Below are 15,679 nucleotides of genomic sequence, written 5' to 3'. Positions count from 1 at the left end.
AGTTTTTATTGATGGCCGCGGCAAGGCCCTGGCTTTGGAAGTGGCTTTAAAACCAGTTACTTCTTTATCTCCGCGGCTCAGTTACCGTGTAAGAAAGGGTAATTAATCCTTGGGCAGCAAACAACAGAGATGGGCGTGGGAAAGAGACAAGGATTTTGAAACAGCGTAAAGAAACGTTCTGCCCTGTCCTGTTACAGTAAAGCGGATGATCATGGCCCTGCCTGCGGTCCAGATTTTTGGAGCGTCTCAAAGTGCCCAGGACACACACCACAATGCAGACAAAAGAATACGGAGCATCCATCCATTGCAATTCAAAATTTCCTCGGCAAATGGGGCTGACCAATCAGCATAGAACACAGACCAATCAACGCTGATCAATCCGCGTATTCATGCTGATTGGTCAGCTGGGTGGAGACAAACATCCAATAAGGGGAACACCACCACATTTGCAGAGAGGAAAATGGGACCAATCACAGTGCATCCGCCACCATTTGCCACTGGGCTGCTTGTCCTTGGAAAACACCCCTACGTTTTTAGGCTTTCTTAAGAAGCATCAGTTGATACGATAATGAAAACCACCACCATAAAAAGAGAAAGCAACAATAAAACCATAGCTGCTACATAAAATTCTTACACCATTCCGCCTCTGGAGTCCCAGGGTCAGACGAGACCAATGCGACAACTCCTTAAAATTATATCAGATGACCCAGTGATTTTTAGTCTAAATAAATGAACTGCTTGCTTATGGATGTGATCTCTGACATGACTAAGGTATTTTTCGCCATAGTACAATTTGAGATGGTCAGGATTTTCTAGGGAAAAATATCGCGCACATGTCATACTTATTTCGGCAAATGAGGTGCAATAAAAAGTGGAAATGAAATTGATAAGTACAAAACATAATGTTTTAATAATATATGAACATGAACATGAAAACAACGTAAGCATGTTAAAAATTGTGACACGATACTACAAACGTGATTTTGATCATATGCAACCGGTAAAATTCTATACAAAAGCGTCAACAAGGCATATTATGAGAAATCATTTCTTTCCCCAATATATAGCAATTCTCAGTACACGCTCAAATGCACGCGACTACGGCAATCCGAAATAAAGGAATGTTAAAAAAATAATAATAACTTAGGCAGACACAAATAAAACCACCCCATAGTGTATGAGTGATGGGTGTGTTTATGATCTTAATTACATTTAAGTATTAAAAAATGTCATTGATCTCACACTTTACAAGATCCAAATCTTCAAACCTGCTGGAAGAAATCCACAGTGCAGCCCAGACAGTGACATCCACTGCCCTCGCCCTGTGCTACTCAGGTAAGCCTTCGTGCAGTCACCTGAAAATCAAAAAAACCTCCGTTAATGATTTTCTCCAGGTTTAATGGGCATGTCAACAATACAACAGGTCCTAACTTGGGAGGAGTTGGATAGCGGTTAAAAAGGATATTAGATATCAAAATTTATCATTCATGCCCAGAAAGGATCCGATCCCATCTGCACAAGGCAACAGAATCTTTTGGAAAGTGAATGATTCACAAGGTCTTCACTTTTAATCCAATGCCAGATAAGTGCTTCGGCCTTTCACGGCACGAAAAGGGAGGTAGTTTGAGAGCAGGTAAACATAATCTATGTCTGTGATGTCTCTGGGAAGCTGACTAAAAAGGCATCCTTGAGAAGCACGCGCTGAGGGCACTGAAGTCACGCTGTTGCCACACCACCGAGACGTTTATCTATTTTGGTCCGGAGAACATCTGCAACGGCGCCAAACCTCCAGGGGATACGGGGCTTTGAAGATGTGGGCTACCACACTAAGATTGCATCATCTCGCTATCTTAAAAGCAAGACAGTCTCCTTAACCCTGCAACTGGCTTCAAGACAATGTCTTGTCAGGACTACGAAGGTGAGGCCCAGACTTGTCAGGCACCTGCAGATTCTCTCGTTTTGTTCTGAGCGTACTGACTAAGCAGTCTGATGACAAGAGGTGGGTGGCTTCTCCAAGACAGGCCATTTCGTGTAAGAAAAAAAGAAATCATTTTTTTTTTCAAAATTGATATTATGGGTAAGCATTTTCATAAAGACCCTAATGTCAACCCGGGAGACTCAGGGTGCTAACAGACTCAGGGTGCTAACAGACTCAGGGTGCTAACAGTACACACTAATCAGAGGGCCTTAGGAGAGTGGGCTGTACCTTCTGCCTTGGTACGTAGTTAGTTCTTCCTGAAGGATGGATGCTCTCTTCTGTAGAAAGTTAACCTAGAAAAAGACACCGTGTATGAGCAGAGGCGAATGTGGCTGAAATGGCAATGTGGTGCAAATAACATGGCTCCCTAGATGAAAGGCAGAGGATTTGCTGAATGTCAGTGTTGTACTTTTCACCTTTGATCACATTGCATCCCTCCTGAAAATCCATCCGAGACTAGAGAATCCATTCGAACTCCTTATTGCAGAGCCATTTTGGTCTGGCCCCAGCCCATCCCTGAGGCTCCATCTCTCCTCCCGCCCTCCCCACCATCACCACCTTGTACACCATGTTTTCCCGACTCTTTTGCCCTCCGGCACGGCACATTTTCTCTCTTTGGAATCCTTGGCTAACTATTTCCCATTTATCCTCCACTGTTTGGTTCAAATGTCACCTCTCCTACTGACTTCCTCGATGCCTCCCCAACCGTTCATCGCATCCTAGACAAAGTCAGGGCCCCTCCGCTCTCTTCCTACTCCTGTGCTCCATCATTAGGACTTCTCGAACTGCCTTGGGGTTATTTGCTTTCATATCTCTCCCCCAAACCTGAGAGCTCTTCTGGGACGGGGAGGATGTTTCTTCGTCTCTGTCCCCAGCCTCTTTCACGGGGCTGGGTGGGATGCTGGTGTTCACTAGTGTTTAACGAATGAATGAGTGAGGAGAAAGAAAATTGCTGTCTTCTGGAAACCTCAGTCCATCCTGGGGCTTCCCTGAGGTTGGAGAGACAATGTTGGTAGTGGAAAGAGCCTAAGCCAGAGTTAGGCCAGCTTGGGTTCAACTCTTGGCTTGGCCTCTATGGCTCTAGGAAAGTTACTTGAGCTCATGATGCCTCATCTGTGAAACGGGATCGATGACAGCTGCTTCCCAAGGTTAGGAGGAGGACGTGAAAAGACTAGTAGAAGTGGCCTAGTAGCTCAGCATATTCTCTTAAATCAGATCTTTACGGTGTGGTTTGATTTTTTGGAAGCATAAGTTTCTATATAGTATTAAAGATAACTATATCAGGTATGAGTTCCAAAGCACCTTACACGAGCTAATAGAAATGGTTTGGGGGTAACTTCCTACTATGGCTCGATGTAATCAAGAGTCAGCGGTATTTGATCATTTCAGAATTGTTTACTCTTTCCACTTTGGTCTGAACTGAAACCATGGCAACGGTTGATTCTGAAGCCTGGTTAGGCAAGAGAATACAGCTGGCAGAACAGCAAATGTGCTTGCAAGAGAGGAAAGCACACATTTTCTAGATGGGTCCATATCCAAGTGGTCCCCCTTGGTCTTGCTTACTTGTAATATCACCCTGGTCTTAATTCTAGCCAATTGCTCAAATGACCCATGGGACAATTGATAATGTTGACAGATGTGAGGATTACACCCATTCGGCTTCCCTTCCCCCACCCTGCTTTGCAATTGGAATCCCAACAATTTTCAGAAAATACACGCACCTGTGCTTTCAAACTAAATTTGCACACTCTCGGGCCTGCGACTCCTCCACACAGCTGCCAGTTCTGAGGCCCTAACGCAGCTGGCAGCACTCTCTTTCTGGGTCAACATCCAGTTTTAGGAGGCTGAAGTGGCTTTTATTACAGGGAAATGATGTGAATGATAACAGAAGCCCTGCAGGTGGCTATCAGATTTCTTTCTTTCCTTCTTTTTTTTCCCTAACCACCCCCCCCCCAAGGTGCCAGGTCCTCCGTAGCTGACCCTAGGGAAGCTCCCCTACAAAGTTAATGGGTAAACCCCACTGCAAGGGGAGCTTTTCATGTAAATAAAGATGACTTAACCCTTTCTACCATAACACTTTCCTGCAGGACTTATTTTTATAGGCAGGCGCGAACGAGAGCAAAACTCGGCCGGCAGGAGCAAAGCCAACAGTAGCCACAGAATGATGGAATGAACGTTTCATCTTCAGGTAAGAGGCTTTTGATGGAGGGGAATACATACGGGGCGGCTGAAATTTGCTGCCCGCGCTTTGTCCTACACAGTATAAAAAGCGCATGTGAATATCATCAAATCGTTTTGGTTCATAAATCAACTTATTGAGCACCTACTGTGTGGCAGGCGCTGCTCTTGGCACAGACAGCCAAGTCCCCTTTCTCTCAAGAAGCCCAGAAAAAAGGATGGTTTCTTTTTTTTTTTTTTTTTAAGTTTCTTAAAAGAGACCCGATTTGCAAATGTTTCCTCCTATGCCATGGTTTGTCTCTTCAATTTCTGAATGTTGCCTTTTGAAGTATAATGTTTTAACTTTTAGTAAAGTACGATTCATCTGGTTTTTTCTTCTGCTGCTTGTGTTCTTGGTGTCATAGCTAAAAAAAAACAACTCCCACCTAACCCAAGGCACACAGATTCACTCCTTCATCTAAGAAGACCTCAGAGTTTTCTTCGAAGAGTTTTATAGTTTTTTAGCTCTTACATTTAGGCTTATGATCCATTTTGAATTAACTTGTTGAATTATCTGATTGTCCCAGTGCCTTTCTTTCCATTTTTCCCCTCAGTCTTGGGATATTTGGAAACCAACTGACCAAAAAAATATATAATATAATATAATATAATATAATATAATATAATATAATATAATAAATATAATATAATATAAATATAAATATATTAAAAGATTCCCCTCCTCCCCGAATTCTCAATTCTATTTCATTGACCTCTGTGTCTATGCTTTTGCCAATATCACACTGTCTTGATTATCACAGCCTTGTAGTGAGTTTTGAAATTGGGAAGCATGAGCCCTCCAAATTAATTCTTATTTTTTCAAGCTGGTTTTGGCTACTCTGGGTCCTAGTTATTGCTTTTCACCAATCTCAGTCATACAAGGATTCTTAGACATACAAAGGGAACGTGATTGTTGTAGGGAAAAAGTACGTTTTAGGTTCCTAAGTGTATTAGAAGTGGGAATGTGCAGATTCTTTGCCATGTTAGGGTCATCAGACTGGCAATATATAAAATATGCTTCTAGAAGTACATGGGGAAAACTGACGTTGGGAGTTGTGAAACAATCCTAAGCATCTAAATTTATATCCATCGCATCTCTCACACTGTATTTCATAAGCTATACCAAGAACTACACATTTCAGCAAGAACTATTTAACGAATTGTTTGAATACCTTGTCATTATTCTGCTTGGAATTTAAAATGCATCTTGTTATGTCTAACAACCATACGAAACACACCAGAATAAAAATGCTTCTAATTGAATCCTGGTTTCTATTTCTCTGCCCTTTCACACCATGAGGAATCCCCGATGTGCCAAGTGATGGCATTTGGGGCCTAGTACCAAGAGGAGAAAGGGGGAGGCTATGCTGGAATGTGCACTGTAAATGAGGAAAGGTAACCATAACTGAACTTTTCAATGTCACGGTGCTTGTAAGAAAATCTTATTGAGACAATGAGTTCCAAAACTAGTAAGAAAAACTTAAAAAAAAAACAAAACCCAAACAACAAACAATTCATCCTGAGTTGTACGTTATATTACGTATGATATTACATTAATTTCTCGCATCAATTCAGAATTAAACTTATTTGTGAGTCTGTTTTCAGGATTCTAGTAATTACCTGTGACTTTAGGGAGGAAATGGTGTCTTCCAGCTCTTGTCTTAGAGATGCCGGCATCAACCCTTTGAATTTGGTTTCATATTCTTGTCGTATATAAGTTATCTAAAGTGAAAAAAAATGACAGCTTATCAATTTTTCCGTGGAAATGGTTGTCTTAAGTTTAAAAAAATAATAATATCTATTTATCACCGAAGTTTCATCAATAAAGATGAAACGACAGGAAACAGAATTACAAACTGAAAAAGGCACTTGGTCTGCCCTTGCGAGTCTGGGAGAGACAGTGCCAGAAACACTTTTATTTCTTTACAATCCCCAGGAACAAAGTTTTCAGCATTTGATAAGTAAAACACCTTTTCTCTCCTCACCACTCATGATAAACGCGCTATGCTAACCTTTTCTTGATCGGGATGTGGATTAAGATCATGGTACACTGTGATTTGAGGACAACTCATGCTATGTTGTTTCTCTGATGAAGACACTCCCTCCACCCGGCTAGGTACCGGGGTGCTCGCTATAATCCACAGGATGAAGAAGCATCTATGCTGCTGTCTCCGCAACACAGGGAGACCAGCGTGTCTTGCCATTGTGATCTTCTCTGGCTCGTGGGCTTCCCTCTCCCCCCAGAACACAGTCAAGACTGGGCTCAGCTAACTGATGGATCCCTGGGGTCGTAAAGGAAAGTTCAGTGGCTCATCCATTCATCTCTCTTAAAGCTACAGACAGAAGCAAGAGAGGAAGGCAGAAGGAAAGTCTTTGGCGGGATACGCCTGAGCAGAATGAAGAGGTGCACGAGGGTGTGTGCCTCTTGGTGTCTTTCTCCAGCTATGTTGATTTCTCTTCCTCCTAATCTGAGATGCGATGGAATTAAAAAACCTATTGCATGTGCCGTATGTGACTTAACTGAATATTAAAGCAGAATTGCACAGTATCCCATAAATGATTCATTGGACGCATCTGGAAATAAGGTAACATACTATGAAAATATGTGCAACTGAGCTCAGTTAGACAAGTCTATGCATTGATTTACTGAGGATAATTTAAAATCTTTATCAGCCTTTAATTCCTAACTTTTCTTAGGCTAAACCGAATTAAGAAAAGTGTTCTAACAGCTCATTTCATTATCCACAAAAATCCCATGGCAAATGTTCTAGAATATGATTTTTCAATTTTTGGCAAAATGTTTTTGACATATGCTATAATCTTGTGATTTATACCTAAAAGAAAAACAGAAATAATGAAACATGATCTCTACCAGTGATGTAATATTTGATTTTTCCCACCTTCTCCTCTTGGACTTGAGTTCAATAGTTAGATCAAAACGAAAGGCACATACAAAGCAAAACACATGCTTTATAAAACAGATCTTAAAGGCAACATTTATTGAGGGTCCACAAGCTACTATATTGACTATATTTTTCTATTGTTCAACACTGGCTCTGAAATTTTGAGCTGCTACCCTTTCAAAAGGGACTCCTGTGTGCTGTCTCCCTTGTATCCTTGTTCGGTTGGAGTGTCTGCCCACCCTCTGTACGTCTGCAAGACCACTGAGCTGGGTATAATAATGCCCAACCCTACTTCCTTTCCCTTAGGACTTTGGTGACTTTTCTTTTCAATGTCCTCTGGCATCACATGTAGCCATGGCGAGGTCTGAAGCCAGGCTGGGTTGTTTTCTGTGTTGAAGGGGACTTTCTTTCTCTGCTTGAATGCCTGTGTGATTTTCTTTCTCCTCGATTCAGGAACTCCACTGGCATATGCTTTGGTATTAATGATGACCACTTTTCCAGAGACTTTGTGTATGCCCTTTCCATCTTTTCTTGGGGCCATCTTCCCTCGGTTTTAAGTACTTGGGAGTGAAGGCCAAGCCCTTAGGTTCTTCTGTTAATTCTCATAGTTTCTCTTGAACCCTTGTCCCCACTTCACTTTTCATATCTGATGGCCTCTCCTACTGCAGGCTAGGCCACAGACAGCAGAACACTGTGTGAGCAGACTGCCCTTTGATCATCCTATCGTGTCACTTAAATTCAGTAGGCTGTATTTTCCAACTTTTTTTTTTGAGGATCCAGGCATTTCCACTTCCTGTCTACTACTCCTTTGTTTTTATGATTTCAGTGAATCTGAGTAAACTTAAAATGAGCTCTTGGAAAATCTGAAATTACCTCTCTTATGAATGAGACTATTGACCAGGAAAATATTACTACCCTGAATCCTTAAACCCAAATCCTGAATTTAAAAATCATTATACCAGGCAGAATCCTCTTACTTTAATAAAGTCATGGAAAACTTGAATCCGTTTTGTTCTATTCATAAGGTTGATAATGTTACTACCAGCAAACATTCACTGAGTACCTCCAATGTGCCAGATACAATTCTAAGTGCTTTAATAAGTGGTGAATCCTTCCGACAACCCAGTGAGGTAAGCACAGAGAGGCGAGCAAGCCATGACTGGAACTCAAGGAGTCTGTCAAGCACGTATTCTTAGCCACTGTGCTCTGCTGTTTCTCAAATAACCTTTCCAAATGCTGAAATGTTTCTTCCACCCCCAAAGGAAAAGGACATTGCAGACACAACTAGTTAGAGAAGTTCCATCCACTATACACTAGTGCTCTCCCCAGTATAACAGGGGCTGAGAAAGGGGGCGGATGTACTACCATCCTTCCAGACATCCATCTATTCTTTGTTTGTTTGTTTTTTTTTTGATGACTACAAGAACAACAATGACAACAATAATTTATTCCTCATACTTTCCCGTTGGTTTAAAATTTTAATTGAAGATTTATAGATAAGACTAATTTTAAAAATCTCTACAAATGCAATGCACATATTGACCTAAACTAGAAGTTCCATAAATCCCCCACAGGTGCACACACTGTAAGGTCCAACCAGTGGAGGCTGAATCTAAGTTTGTCACATGGCAAAATGAGAAAGAGGAAGGAAAGAATTAGCTTCTATTCTTTCATATCACTTTCGACTTCTGTTACTATTTTTCTATCCCCACCTCTGACCCATGATGTGTTTGAGGGGGAATAACGAGGGGGTGATAACACTTATCTATAGACTAATCACAAACTATGAACTGCTAAATATGCCAATCTCCCTTTGTCTTCCTGCCTTTCCACGTCTCTCTTGTGGTCTGAATCTGGTCTTACAACAGGTCAAGAAGCCAGAGGAAGTTGAACTGATCTAAGCAAAGGGTTTGATGGACGTACAATTCCTTTTCCTAAGGGAAATGAAAGTTTTTACATATAAATCTATCTTATTATTAGGTTTGAATATTAATTTTCATTAGCATATACTGTCCAATTACACTCGTGAGGGCTATATTAGTTTATTAAATGCAGAAGCATTCAAAGACTGTTCTCACGTAAGTAACTCTGGAAAGGCATTTCCAGGACTGTTTTGGCTCATTTCCACCCCACCTCAGCACTCCCACTGCCCTCTAAGAGCACTGTGCATAATTATCTGCTCTTCCACATTCCTCAACCACCCCATGCCAAACAGACATCAGTCTCCCCCTCTTGCTCTTTCCTTCACCTTCTTCGCTTTAGCAAAGAAAATCAGGAAACATAGGACATCGTGACAAACAACGACATTCCTGTAATGTAATAAGACCCCTGCACGCTGGGTGGAAATGGCGTATGTGTAACATGGCACCCACGTGACCAAAGATAGCTGTGCTCTGCACCATGGCAACAGATTGCCCACCTTTCCCTCGAAGGCAGAGCACTGCCAATATTTCCTTTAATTTTTAAAAAGGACCATGAAGACTGATAACATCCACAACTAGAGTTTAGTGTTACGCTCAAGTACAACTTACATCCGGGTAACCGGACAAATACTCATTTGCATAAACAGTAGTCTACAGAGCGTGCAGCGTCTGTGGTTGACTTGAGCCAACAGGATCTCTGGAGAAAGAAATTCAAAGTGATGTTGCAAAAAGTGAACCTTGGAAACCTTACAATTTCACTGAAAATATGGAAAGACTACGAAAGCATATTTTGTGGTGCTTTTATTGAAAAACACTATCAACTAGTCCTGTCGACGTGTCAAAACCATGCCAAATATGTCCCCCTCCTGTGGTGGAACAAAACAATAAGATGGAAGCCTGCAGCTTTATACACACAACTTAGGGACAGTGCCTCAGACCCAGGTTATTTTATTGTAAGCTTCGACGCGCCCAAGATGGCATTCACTTCTGAAGAGGTGAGGAAGGGGGAGGCCACGGGGGTTCCTGTGTCACACGCCCCTGCACAGTCATTTGTGATTGTTTTCTGAGATAAGAGTGAAGCACTTTGGGAAAATGACGGTGCCTGATATTACTTTACAAAATCCAACGAGCATTTTGGGGGTCAGCTCAGCAGAGGAGAAAGGGAACCAAGTCAGACCTCTACTGATGGCATCTCTGAACCATCTTCCCACTCTTCTGTGTCGGCCCGGGACCATCCCTGTCCGGGATGCCTTCGTCTCCCACCTGACCCAAGGCAATACTGGTTATGCTGGTTTTAGTTTTTGACTCAAATTTTCTTAACATTTAAAATCAAAATCAAATCCTTTAATGAGACCAACGGGGGTCCTGCACCGTCTGGCCTCTATCTGCCTCGCAGCCCCTGTCACTCAACGGTCCTCTCACTTCCAGACACCAGACTCCTTGGCTTCTTTCCGTCCGTTCACCAGGTGCCTGGATGCCTTTTCCCACAACAGGCCCTTCTCCTTTTCCTCTGCCTACTTGCCTGTCCAGTGGGGTTCTGCCACTCCTCCGTCTAGATCTCAGGGCGTGGGGGTCCCGCAGCGCGGTGGTCTCGGGGCTGCTGCTCCGGGAACTTGGCAGGCCCTGGTGTGCAGGCTGCGTCCGGGGCAACCGCCCCCAGCTTCAGATGAGCTGGAGCCCCCTGCTGTGGCAGGCAACAGCCTTCCTCAGTTTCCTTTTGAGAACAGGGGCCACACCAGCCCTCACTTTCAAGCTGTGACCCAGGCTCTCGTCATTTAGCTGGCAAGGAGCCCTCTCAGCATTTTTGTCCCCTTTACTCCTGGGACTTCTCTCCCCGCTGCCTCTGCCTGCTGATGGGCTCGGGACCCTGTACTCGCGGCTTTGGCTTCACGCACCAGGCTGGGGTCTTGTTCTGTTTCCAGGTCACACGCAGATGTCCATTTGCTTTTGACTCTGAATACCTTTTACTTTTTTTTTTTTTAAGAGATTTTTAAATTTATTCATTTGAGAGAGACAGAGAGAGCGAGCTAGAGCATGAGCAGGGGAGTGGGGCAGGGGGAGAGGGAGACGGAGAAGCAAACTCCCGCTGAGCAGGGACGGGGCTCAAACCCAGGGCCCCGGGATCATGACCTGAGCCGAAGGCAGACACTCAACCAACTCAGCCAGCCAGGCGCCCCCATTTTACTTTTCTCTTTTTGTATTTTCTCTTTTAATACAGTCTTAATACCTCTTAATACAATAAGAACCCAGACTCTGGAGCGGGAATGTCAGAACTGAATCTGAACTGGGTCCCTAAACTGCATGCCCTGGGAAGGTTAATTTCTCTGTGCCTCAGTTTCTTTATCAGGAGAATGGGAATTATAAATTCTCAAGGCTGCTGTGAGATTAGGTGACTTAATGTATGTAGAAGTTTTACAAGAGTGGCATTTAGTAAATAAACGTTCAATACATCATATAATGGAGACTATACATATATATTTCATTACCTTATGTCTATGTATATTATGAATTTTATATATATATTGAATTTACCCATGCCTCTAGCACTACACTTTTTAACATCTAATTATTTGCAATGCTAGAAATCCTGATAGCAAATTATTTGCACATATTTGCGATTAACTTGAGGGTTCCATTTAAACCTCTTTTTGCATTTTTTAGTATCTACGGATTGAGAAAGTACATCATGATGAAAAGCTCCTATGAATTCAGAATGAATTTTAAGTGAATTTGTATTTTATAATTAAACTCATCTACATGCCTTTGGAAAGCAGTAGCACCTGTTTTTGACCCCTAGTATTTATCCTGGCTACCGACTGGGACTGGGGTATGGATGAGTTTTCTCGGAGCCTTGCCAAGAGCTCTGCTCCACAGGTGGGGAATCATTGCTCCACGCTGAATGATTTAAGGAAAGGACCTCAGCTTAAAACTCTCTCTCCATCCAGCCTGGATTTCTATCGATATATATGGAAGGGTTGGGGGAAATTATCAGAGGCTTCTTCTCATTGTGGATTCGTGTATTCAGAACTGTGTCCTAACACCTGGCTTAGCTGAACGCTATAAGGCAAATGGAGTTTGACCGTTGAAGAAATTGTAGGGGGTTGGAGATGAGGGAAAGAACAAGAGGTAAATTTGGAACGGAGTATATATTCTGAGAGAGGGTGAACATGGGTGGGCACTGCAGTGGGGGATTTGGAGTGAGTGGAGAACATCAAAGAGACGCTGGGCTCCTGAAGGGTGGTGACAGGTGGGTAAGAGGTGGGCAGGAGAGGGACACAGGGAGGGAGGTTACTGGGGGAGATCTGATAGAAGGTGAACAGAAATGTGGGGGATGTTTCTGAGTGAAGGGCCTTTGTGCAGCAGAAAGTTTTTGCGTGGGCTTTTTAGGGGAGTGAGTATATAAAACTCATTGGTTTGATACTGAATTCCATGTGGTTTAAAGAATAAGAATGAAAGAAACTGTAGTAAAAGATGGTGCCAAAACAATGCTCTAGTGCAGCTGAGAAAAAATGCTCTGCCTTCTAAGAAATGTCATTTTTATTGGGGTTAAGGTATTATGCGTTGCCACAGCAACTGCCAAGAGAGATCCTTTTTAAGAAAGGCGCTCTGCGGCAGAGCGGGTGGACTTCGATTCTCAAATACAAAGTGAAAATGTACACGTAACCATAATTTCCTCAACAGTCTTCAAAACGTTCGTTTCCCCCCCTTTCTTCAATATGGTTTTATCTTACAGTTCTTTATTGCAACGGGGGTCCCCTCAGACCTAGGCTGCCGTGTACAGGACCCCCTCGTTTCCTGTACATAGGGACCAGTCTCCACCCCAAGGGAGCAAAGCCTGCTGCAGACTGGATCCTGAGCCTCCCAGGAAAGTAGCTGGCTGATGAAGGAAGCGGCCACCAGCCCCTCTAGTGAGAGGAGAGCATGAACTAGTTTCTGAAAAGGGGTGTGGTTTTAGGAGGAAGGCACCATTTTCGGGTACTGTGGAGAAGACGGTGGCCTGAGGGTGAAGACAATGGTCCGAACCTAGCACTTTAGTTAGCTTCGGGTGCCCTAAATTCAGCTGCGGGTAGTTGAAAAGGTTCCAGACAGCACAAAGAAACCTGGGTCTCCTAAGTCTATTCATAAGAATCAACATACATAGAAAAGATGGGAAGCAGGTATGATAATCAGAGGCCAGAAAATGACCAATAAACTGCCCAAATATGTCCATGAAACAAAGACTTAAATACATATCTAATAAGAAGACTGAGGTTGTGGCATGAAATAAACGTGTGAATACTAAAATTCTGGAGGACAGTTGCACATAAGCGGGACCCTTTCCCTCCTGATGTCAAAGAAAAATCTGAAACCCTGTTTCAGAGCTCCTATAAACAAAAGTGGCCTTTGGAAGTACTCGTTTAGAATTTCACAAGATATATGTAGTGGATATTCGTCTCACCCTCCAGCATTCATTCGAGAGGAACTGGAACATACTCCTCCCCCACACTGTCCACCCAAGGTCATTGGGGTGGAATATGTGATAAGGCCTAGCCAATCATCACATCACATTCCCCTTGTGCTGGGGTCATTTGGGGCCTGGGTACATGATCCAAGTTGAGGTAACTGGAGTCACCAAGAGTCACAGGACAAACTCATCCACTAGACTTCGCCCAGGGGATGTCATTCTGGGGTTGCGACAGCCATCTTGCTACCACAGAGTGAAAGCTGGACTGAGAAGGGAGCCAATCTGGCGAAGAAGAGCTGAGAACTGGAGAGAGAGAAATTGGGCCCTTTGTCCAGCTGACCTTGAAGTTCACCCTGCCCTTAGATTTTTTAGTTTGGGTTGCATTTTCTGTCACTTGCAACCAAAATAGTCCTGATTGAAACAAGGCAGAACAGGCAAAATATTAACTTGTATCTATGTGTTACGTCTGTTTGACCAGGGATCAGCAAACTTAGGCCTACAGGCCAAATCTGGCCCGCCACCTATTTTTGTAAATAAAGCTTTACTGGAACACAGAAACACTCGTTTGCTTATCTATTATCTGTGGCTGCTTTAGCATGACAATGGCAGAGCTGAGAGATTTTGACAGAGACCCCAAGGCCGGCAGGTTAAGCCTAAACCATTTTCTCTCTAGCCCTTCCCAGGACTTTGGCTGATCCCTGCGCTGGATTGAGAACCACAAGGTGGGGAGTGTGCTTGTTTTGCTGACGGCGGAAGCTCCCACATTTATTTTGGTGCCTGGCATATGGTAGCAGCTCAGTAAATATTTGCTGAGTGAATGAATGAATCCAACCTCACAGCACACACGTGTTAGGTCCGTCTTTGTCTTCAGACGACAGGATCTCCAGAATGTCCAGAGTCAACAACTCGCAAAACCTTTCCCGAAATACAAATGGCAGATTCTGTCATCAGGGTCCTGCGGTCTTTAATCAGCGCTGTGTCTAAGGATAGTCAGGCTGACTTCAGAGCTGAGGACAACGGAAGCTAACCCCAGGGCCTGCAGGGCTGCTGAAATCTGCAGCTTCATCCCTGTTCTGCCCCCTCCTCTAGCTTCTTCCCCCTTTCCTCACAGCCAGACTTTTTATAGGGTCACCACATTAAATGACTCCTGCTTCTTGGTGTGTGTGTGTGTGTGTGTGTGTGTGTGTGTGTGTGTGTGTGTGTGTTTCTCCTGAAATTAAATGCTGGCTCCTTTCTCACTGGAGTATATTAATTTGGTTTCTATTCCTAATGTTTTTCTCCTAAACAATACCATTGCTGGAATTTTTCTTCATATACATTCATTTACACTAGGAACACACCCTTACTTCAAAGGTCGGCCAGTAGAAGTCTTAGAGGACTGTGATGCTTGCACCACTTCTGGAGGCAGAGACTGAGAAAGGCTGAATGGGGAGCCTGGGGAGGTACGTGCTGGAGAACGTGGACACGTGGAGGGCCGAGTTTACATGAGTTCAAGGGAAGCAACATTTCCACTTAACTTCAGAAGGTCCATCTCCAAAAGGGTTTGGAGAGAACACTTTGGGGAGGGGCGGTGGTTTTCACCATCCTCCTCTCAGAGACAGAGCGGTCAGCCCTTTCTGGGTGCGGCCAGACTTCGTGCCAAGGTAGTGTCCATCACTGAGGACCAAAATCCCAACAAAGACTCCTGAGACTTTTAATTGACTTTCTTAAATTAAAGACCCAGGAAGCCTTATGGAGAGAGACTGACACTCAGTGTGGTTGGCAGGGGTTTTGGACTCCCGTTGATATTTGCTCTTCGTGCACTGAAGTAAGGTCGGAACACTTGGCATACGGTAAACGCTCAGCGAACATTGTTTTAATGAGTTATTGACTGAACAGAGCTATGGTTGGAGAGATAGTTGGGACCTTGAAATTATGGAGGGCAGTAAAAGTCATCCCGTCAAGTTTCGGTTGAATGTAATAGAAAATAAAGAGAAATCAACACTGACAAACAGCTGCTATGCCAGGCACCGTATCAAGGAACTGATACATAATCTTCTGTCAAGACACCATTCAACCCTTCCATAAAATCTGAGAGATAGATAATATCGTACCCACTTCACAGATGAAGAAATAGGCCCATAGTGAGTAACTGCTAGACCCAGGGCTGATGCCAGACATCTAAACCCACACTGTGCCCGGGAGGTGGGGGGTGAGGGCCACTGGGGGGTGGGGG

At 43.5% G+C, this 15,679-nt stretch overlaps 1 protein-coding gene across 7 annotated transcripts in view; it reads right to left on the bottom strand.

Annotated features, from left to right (window-relative positions):
- Window positions 1–873: 873 nt before the first annotated feature.
- Window positions 874–15,679, bottom strand: part of CEP112 (centrosomal protein 112) — a 402,227-nt gene continuing 387,421 nt past the window's right edge. For 3 of the 7 annotated variants that reach the window (XM_034641414.1, XM_034641415.1, XM_019802270.2), the window contains exons 25-27: window positions 5,816–5,917; window positions 2,207–2,271; window positions 901–1,355 (exon numbers count right to left, since the gene is read on the bottom strand). In XM_034641414.1, coding sequence (XP_034497305.1) covers window positions 1,352–1,355; window positions 2,207–2,271; window positions 5,816–5,917 — 171 coding nt within the window. In that variant the 3' untranslated portion in view covers window positions 901–1,351. Of the gene's footprint in view, window positions 1,356–2,206; window positions 2,272–5,815; window positions 5,918–15,679 lie in introns of all 7 variants that reach the window. The other 4 variants (XM_019802272.2, XM_034641418.1, XM_034641417.1 and 1 more) reach the window with 4 other exon arrangements.

This window comes from Ailuropoda melanoleuca, chromosome 13 (genome assembly GCF_002007445.2).
Source record: "Ailuropoda melanoleuca isolate Jingjing chromosome 13, ASM200744v2, whole genome shotgun sequence".
NCBI lineage: Eukaryota > Metazoa > Chordata > Mammalia > Carnivora > Ursidae > Ailuropoda > Ailuropoda melanoleuca.
The sequence above is the reverse complement of the archived record's forward strand: the minus strand, read 5'-3'. Positions and strand labels throughout refer to the sequence as shown.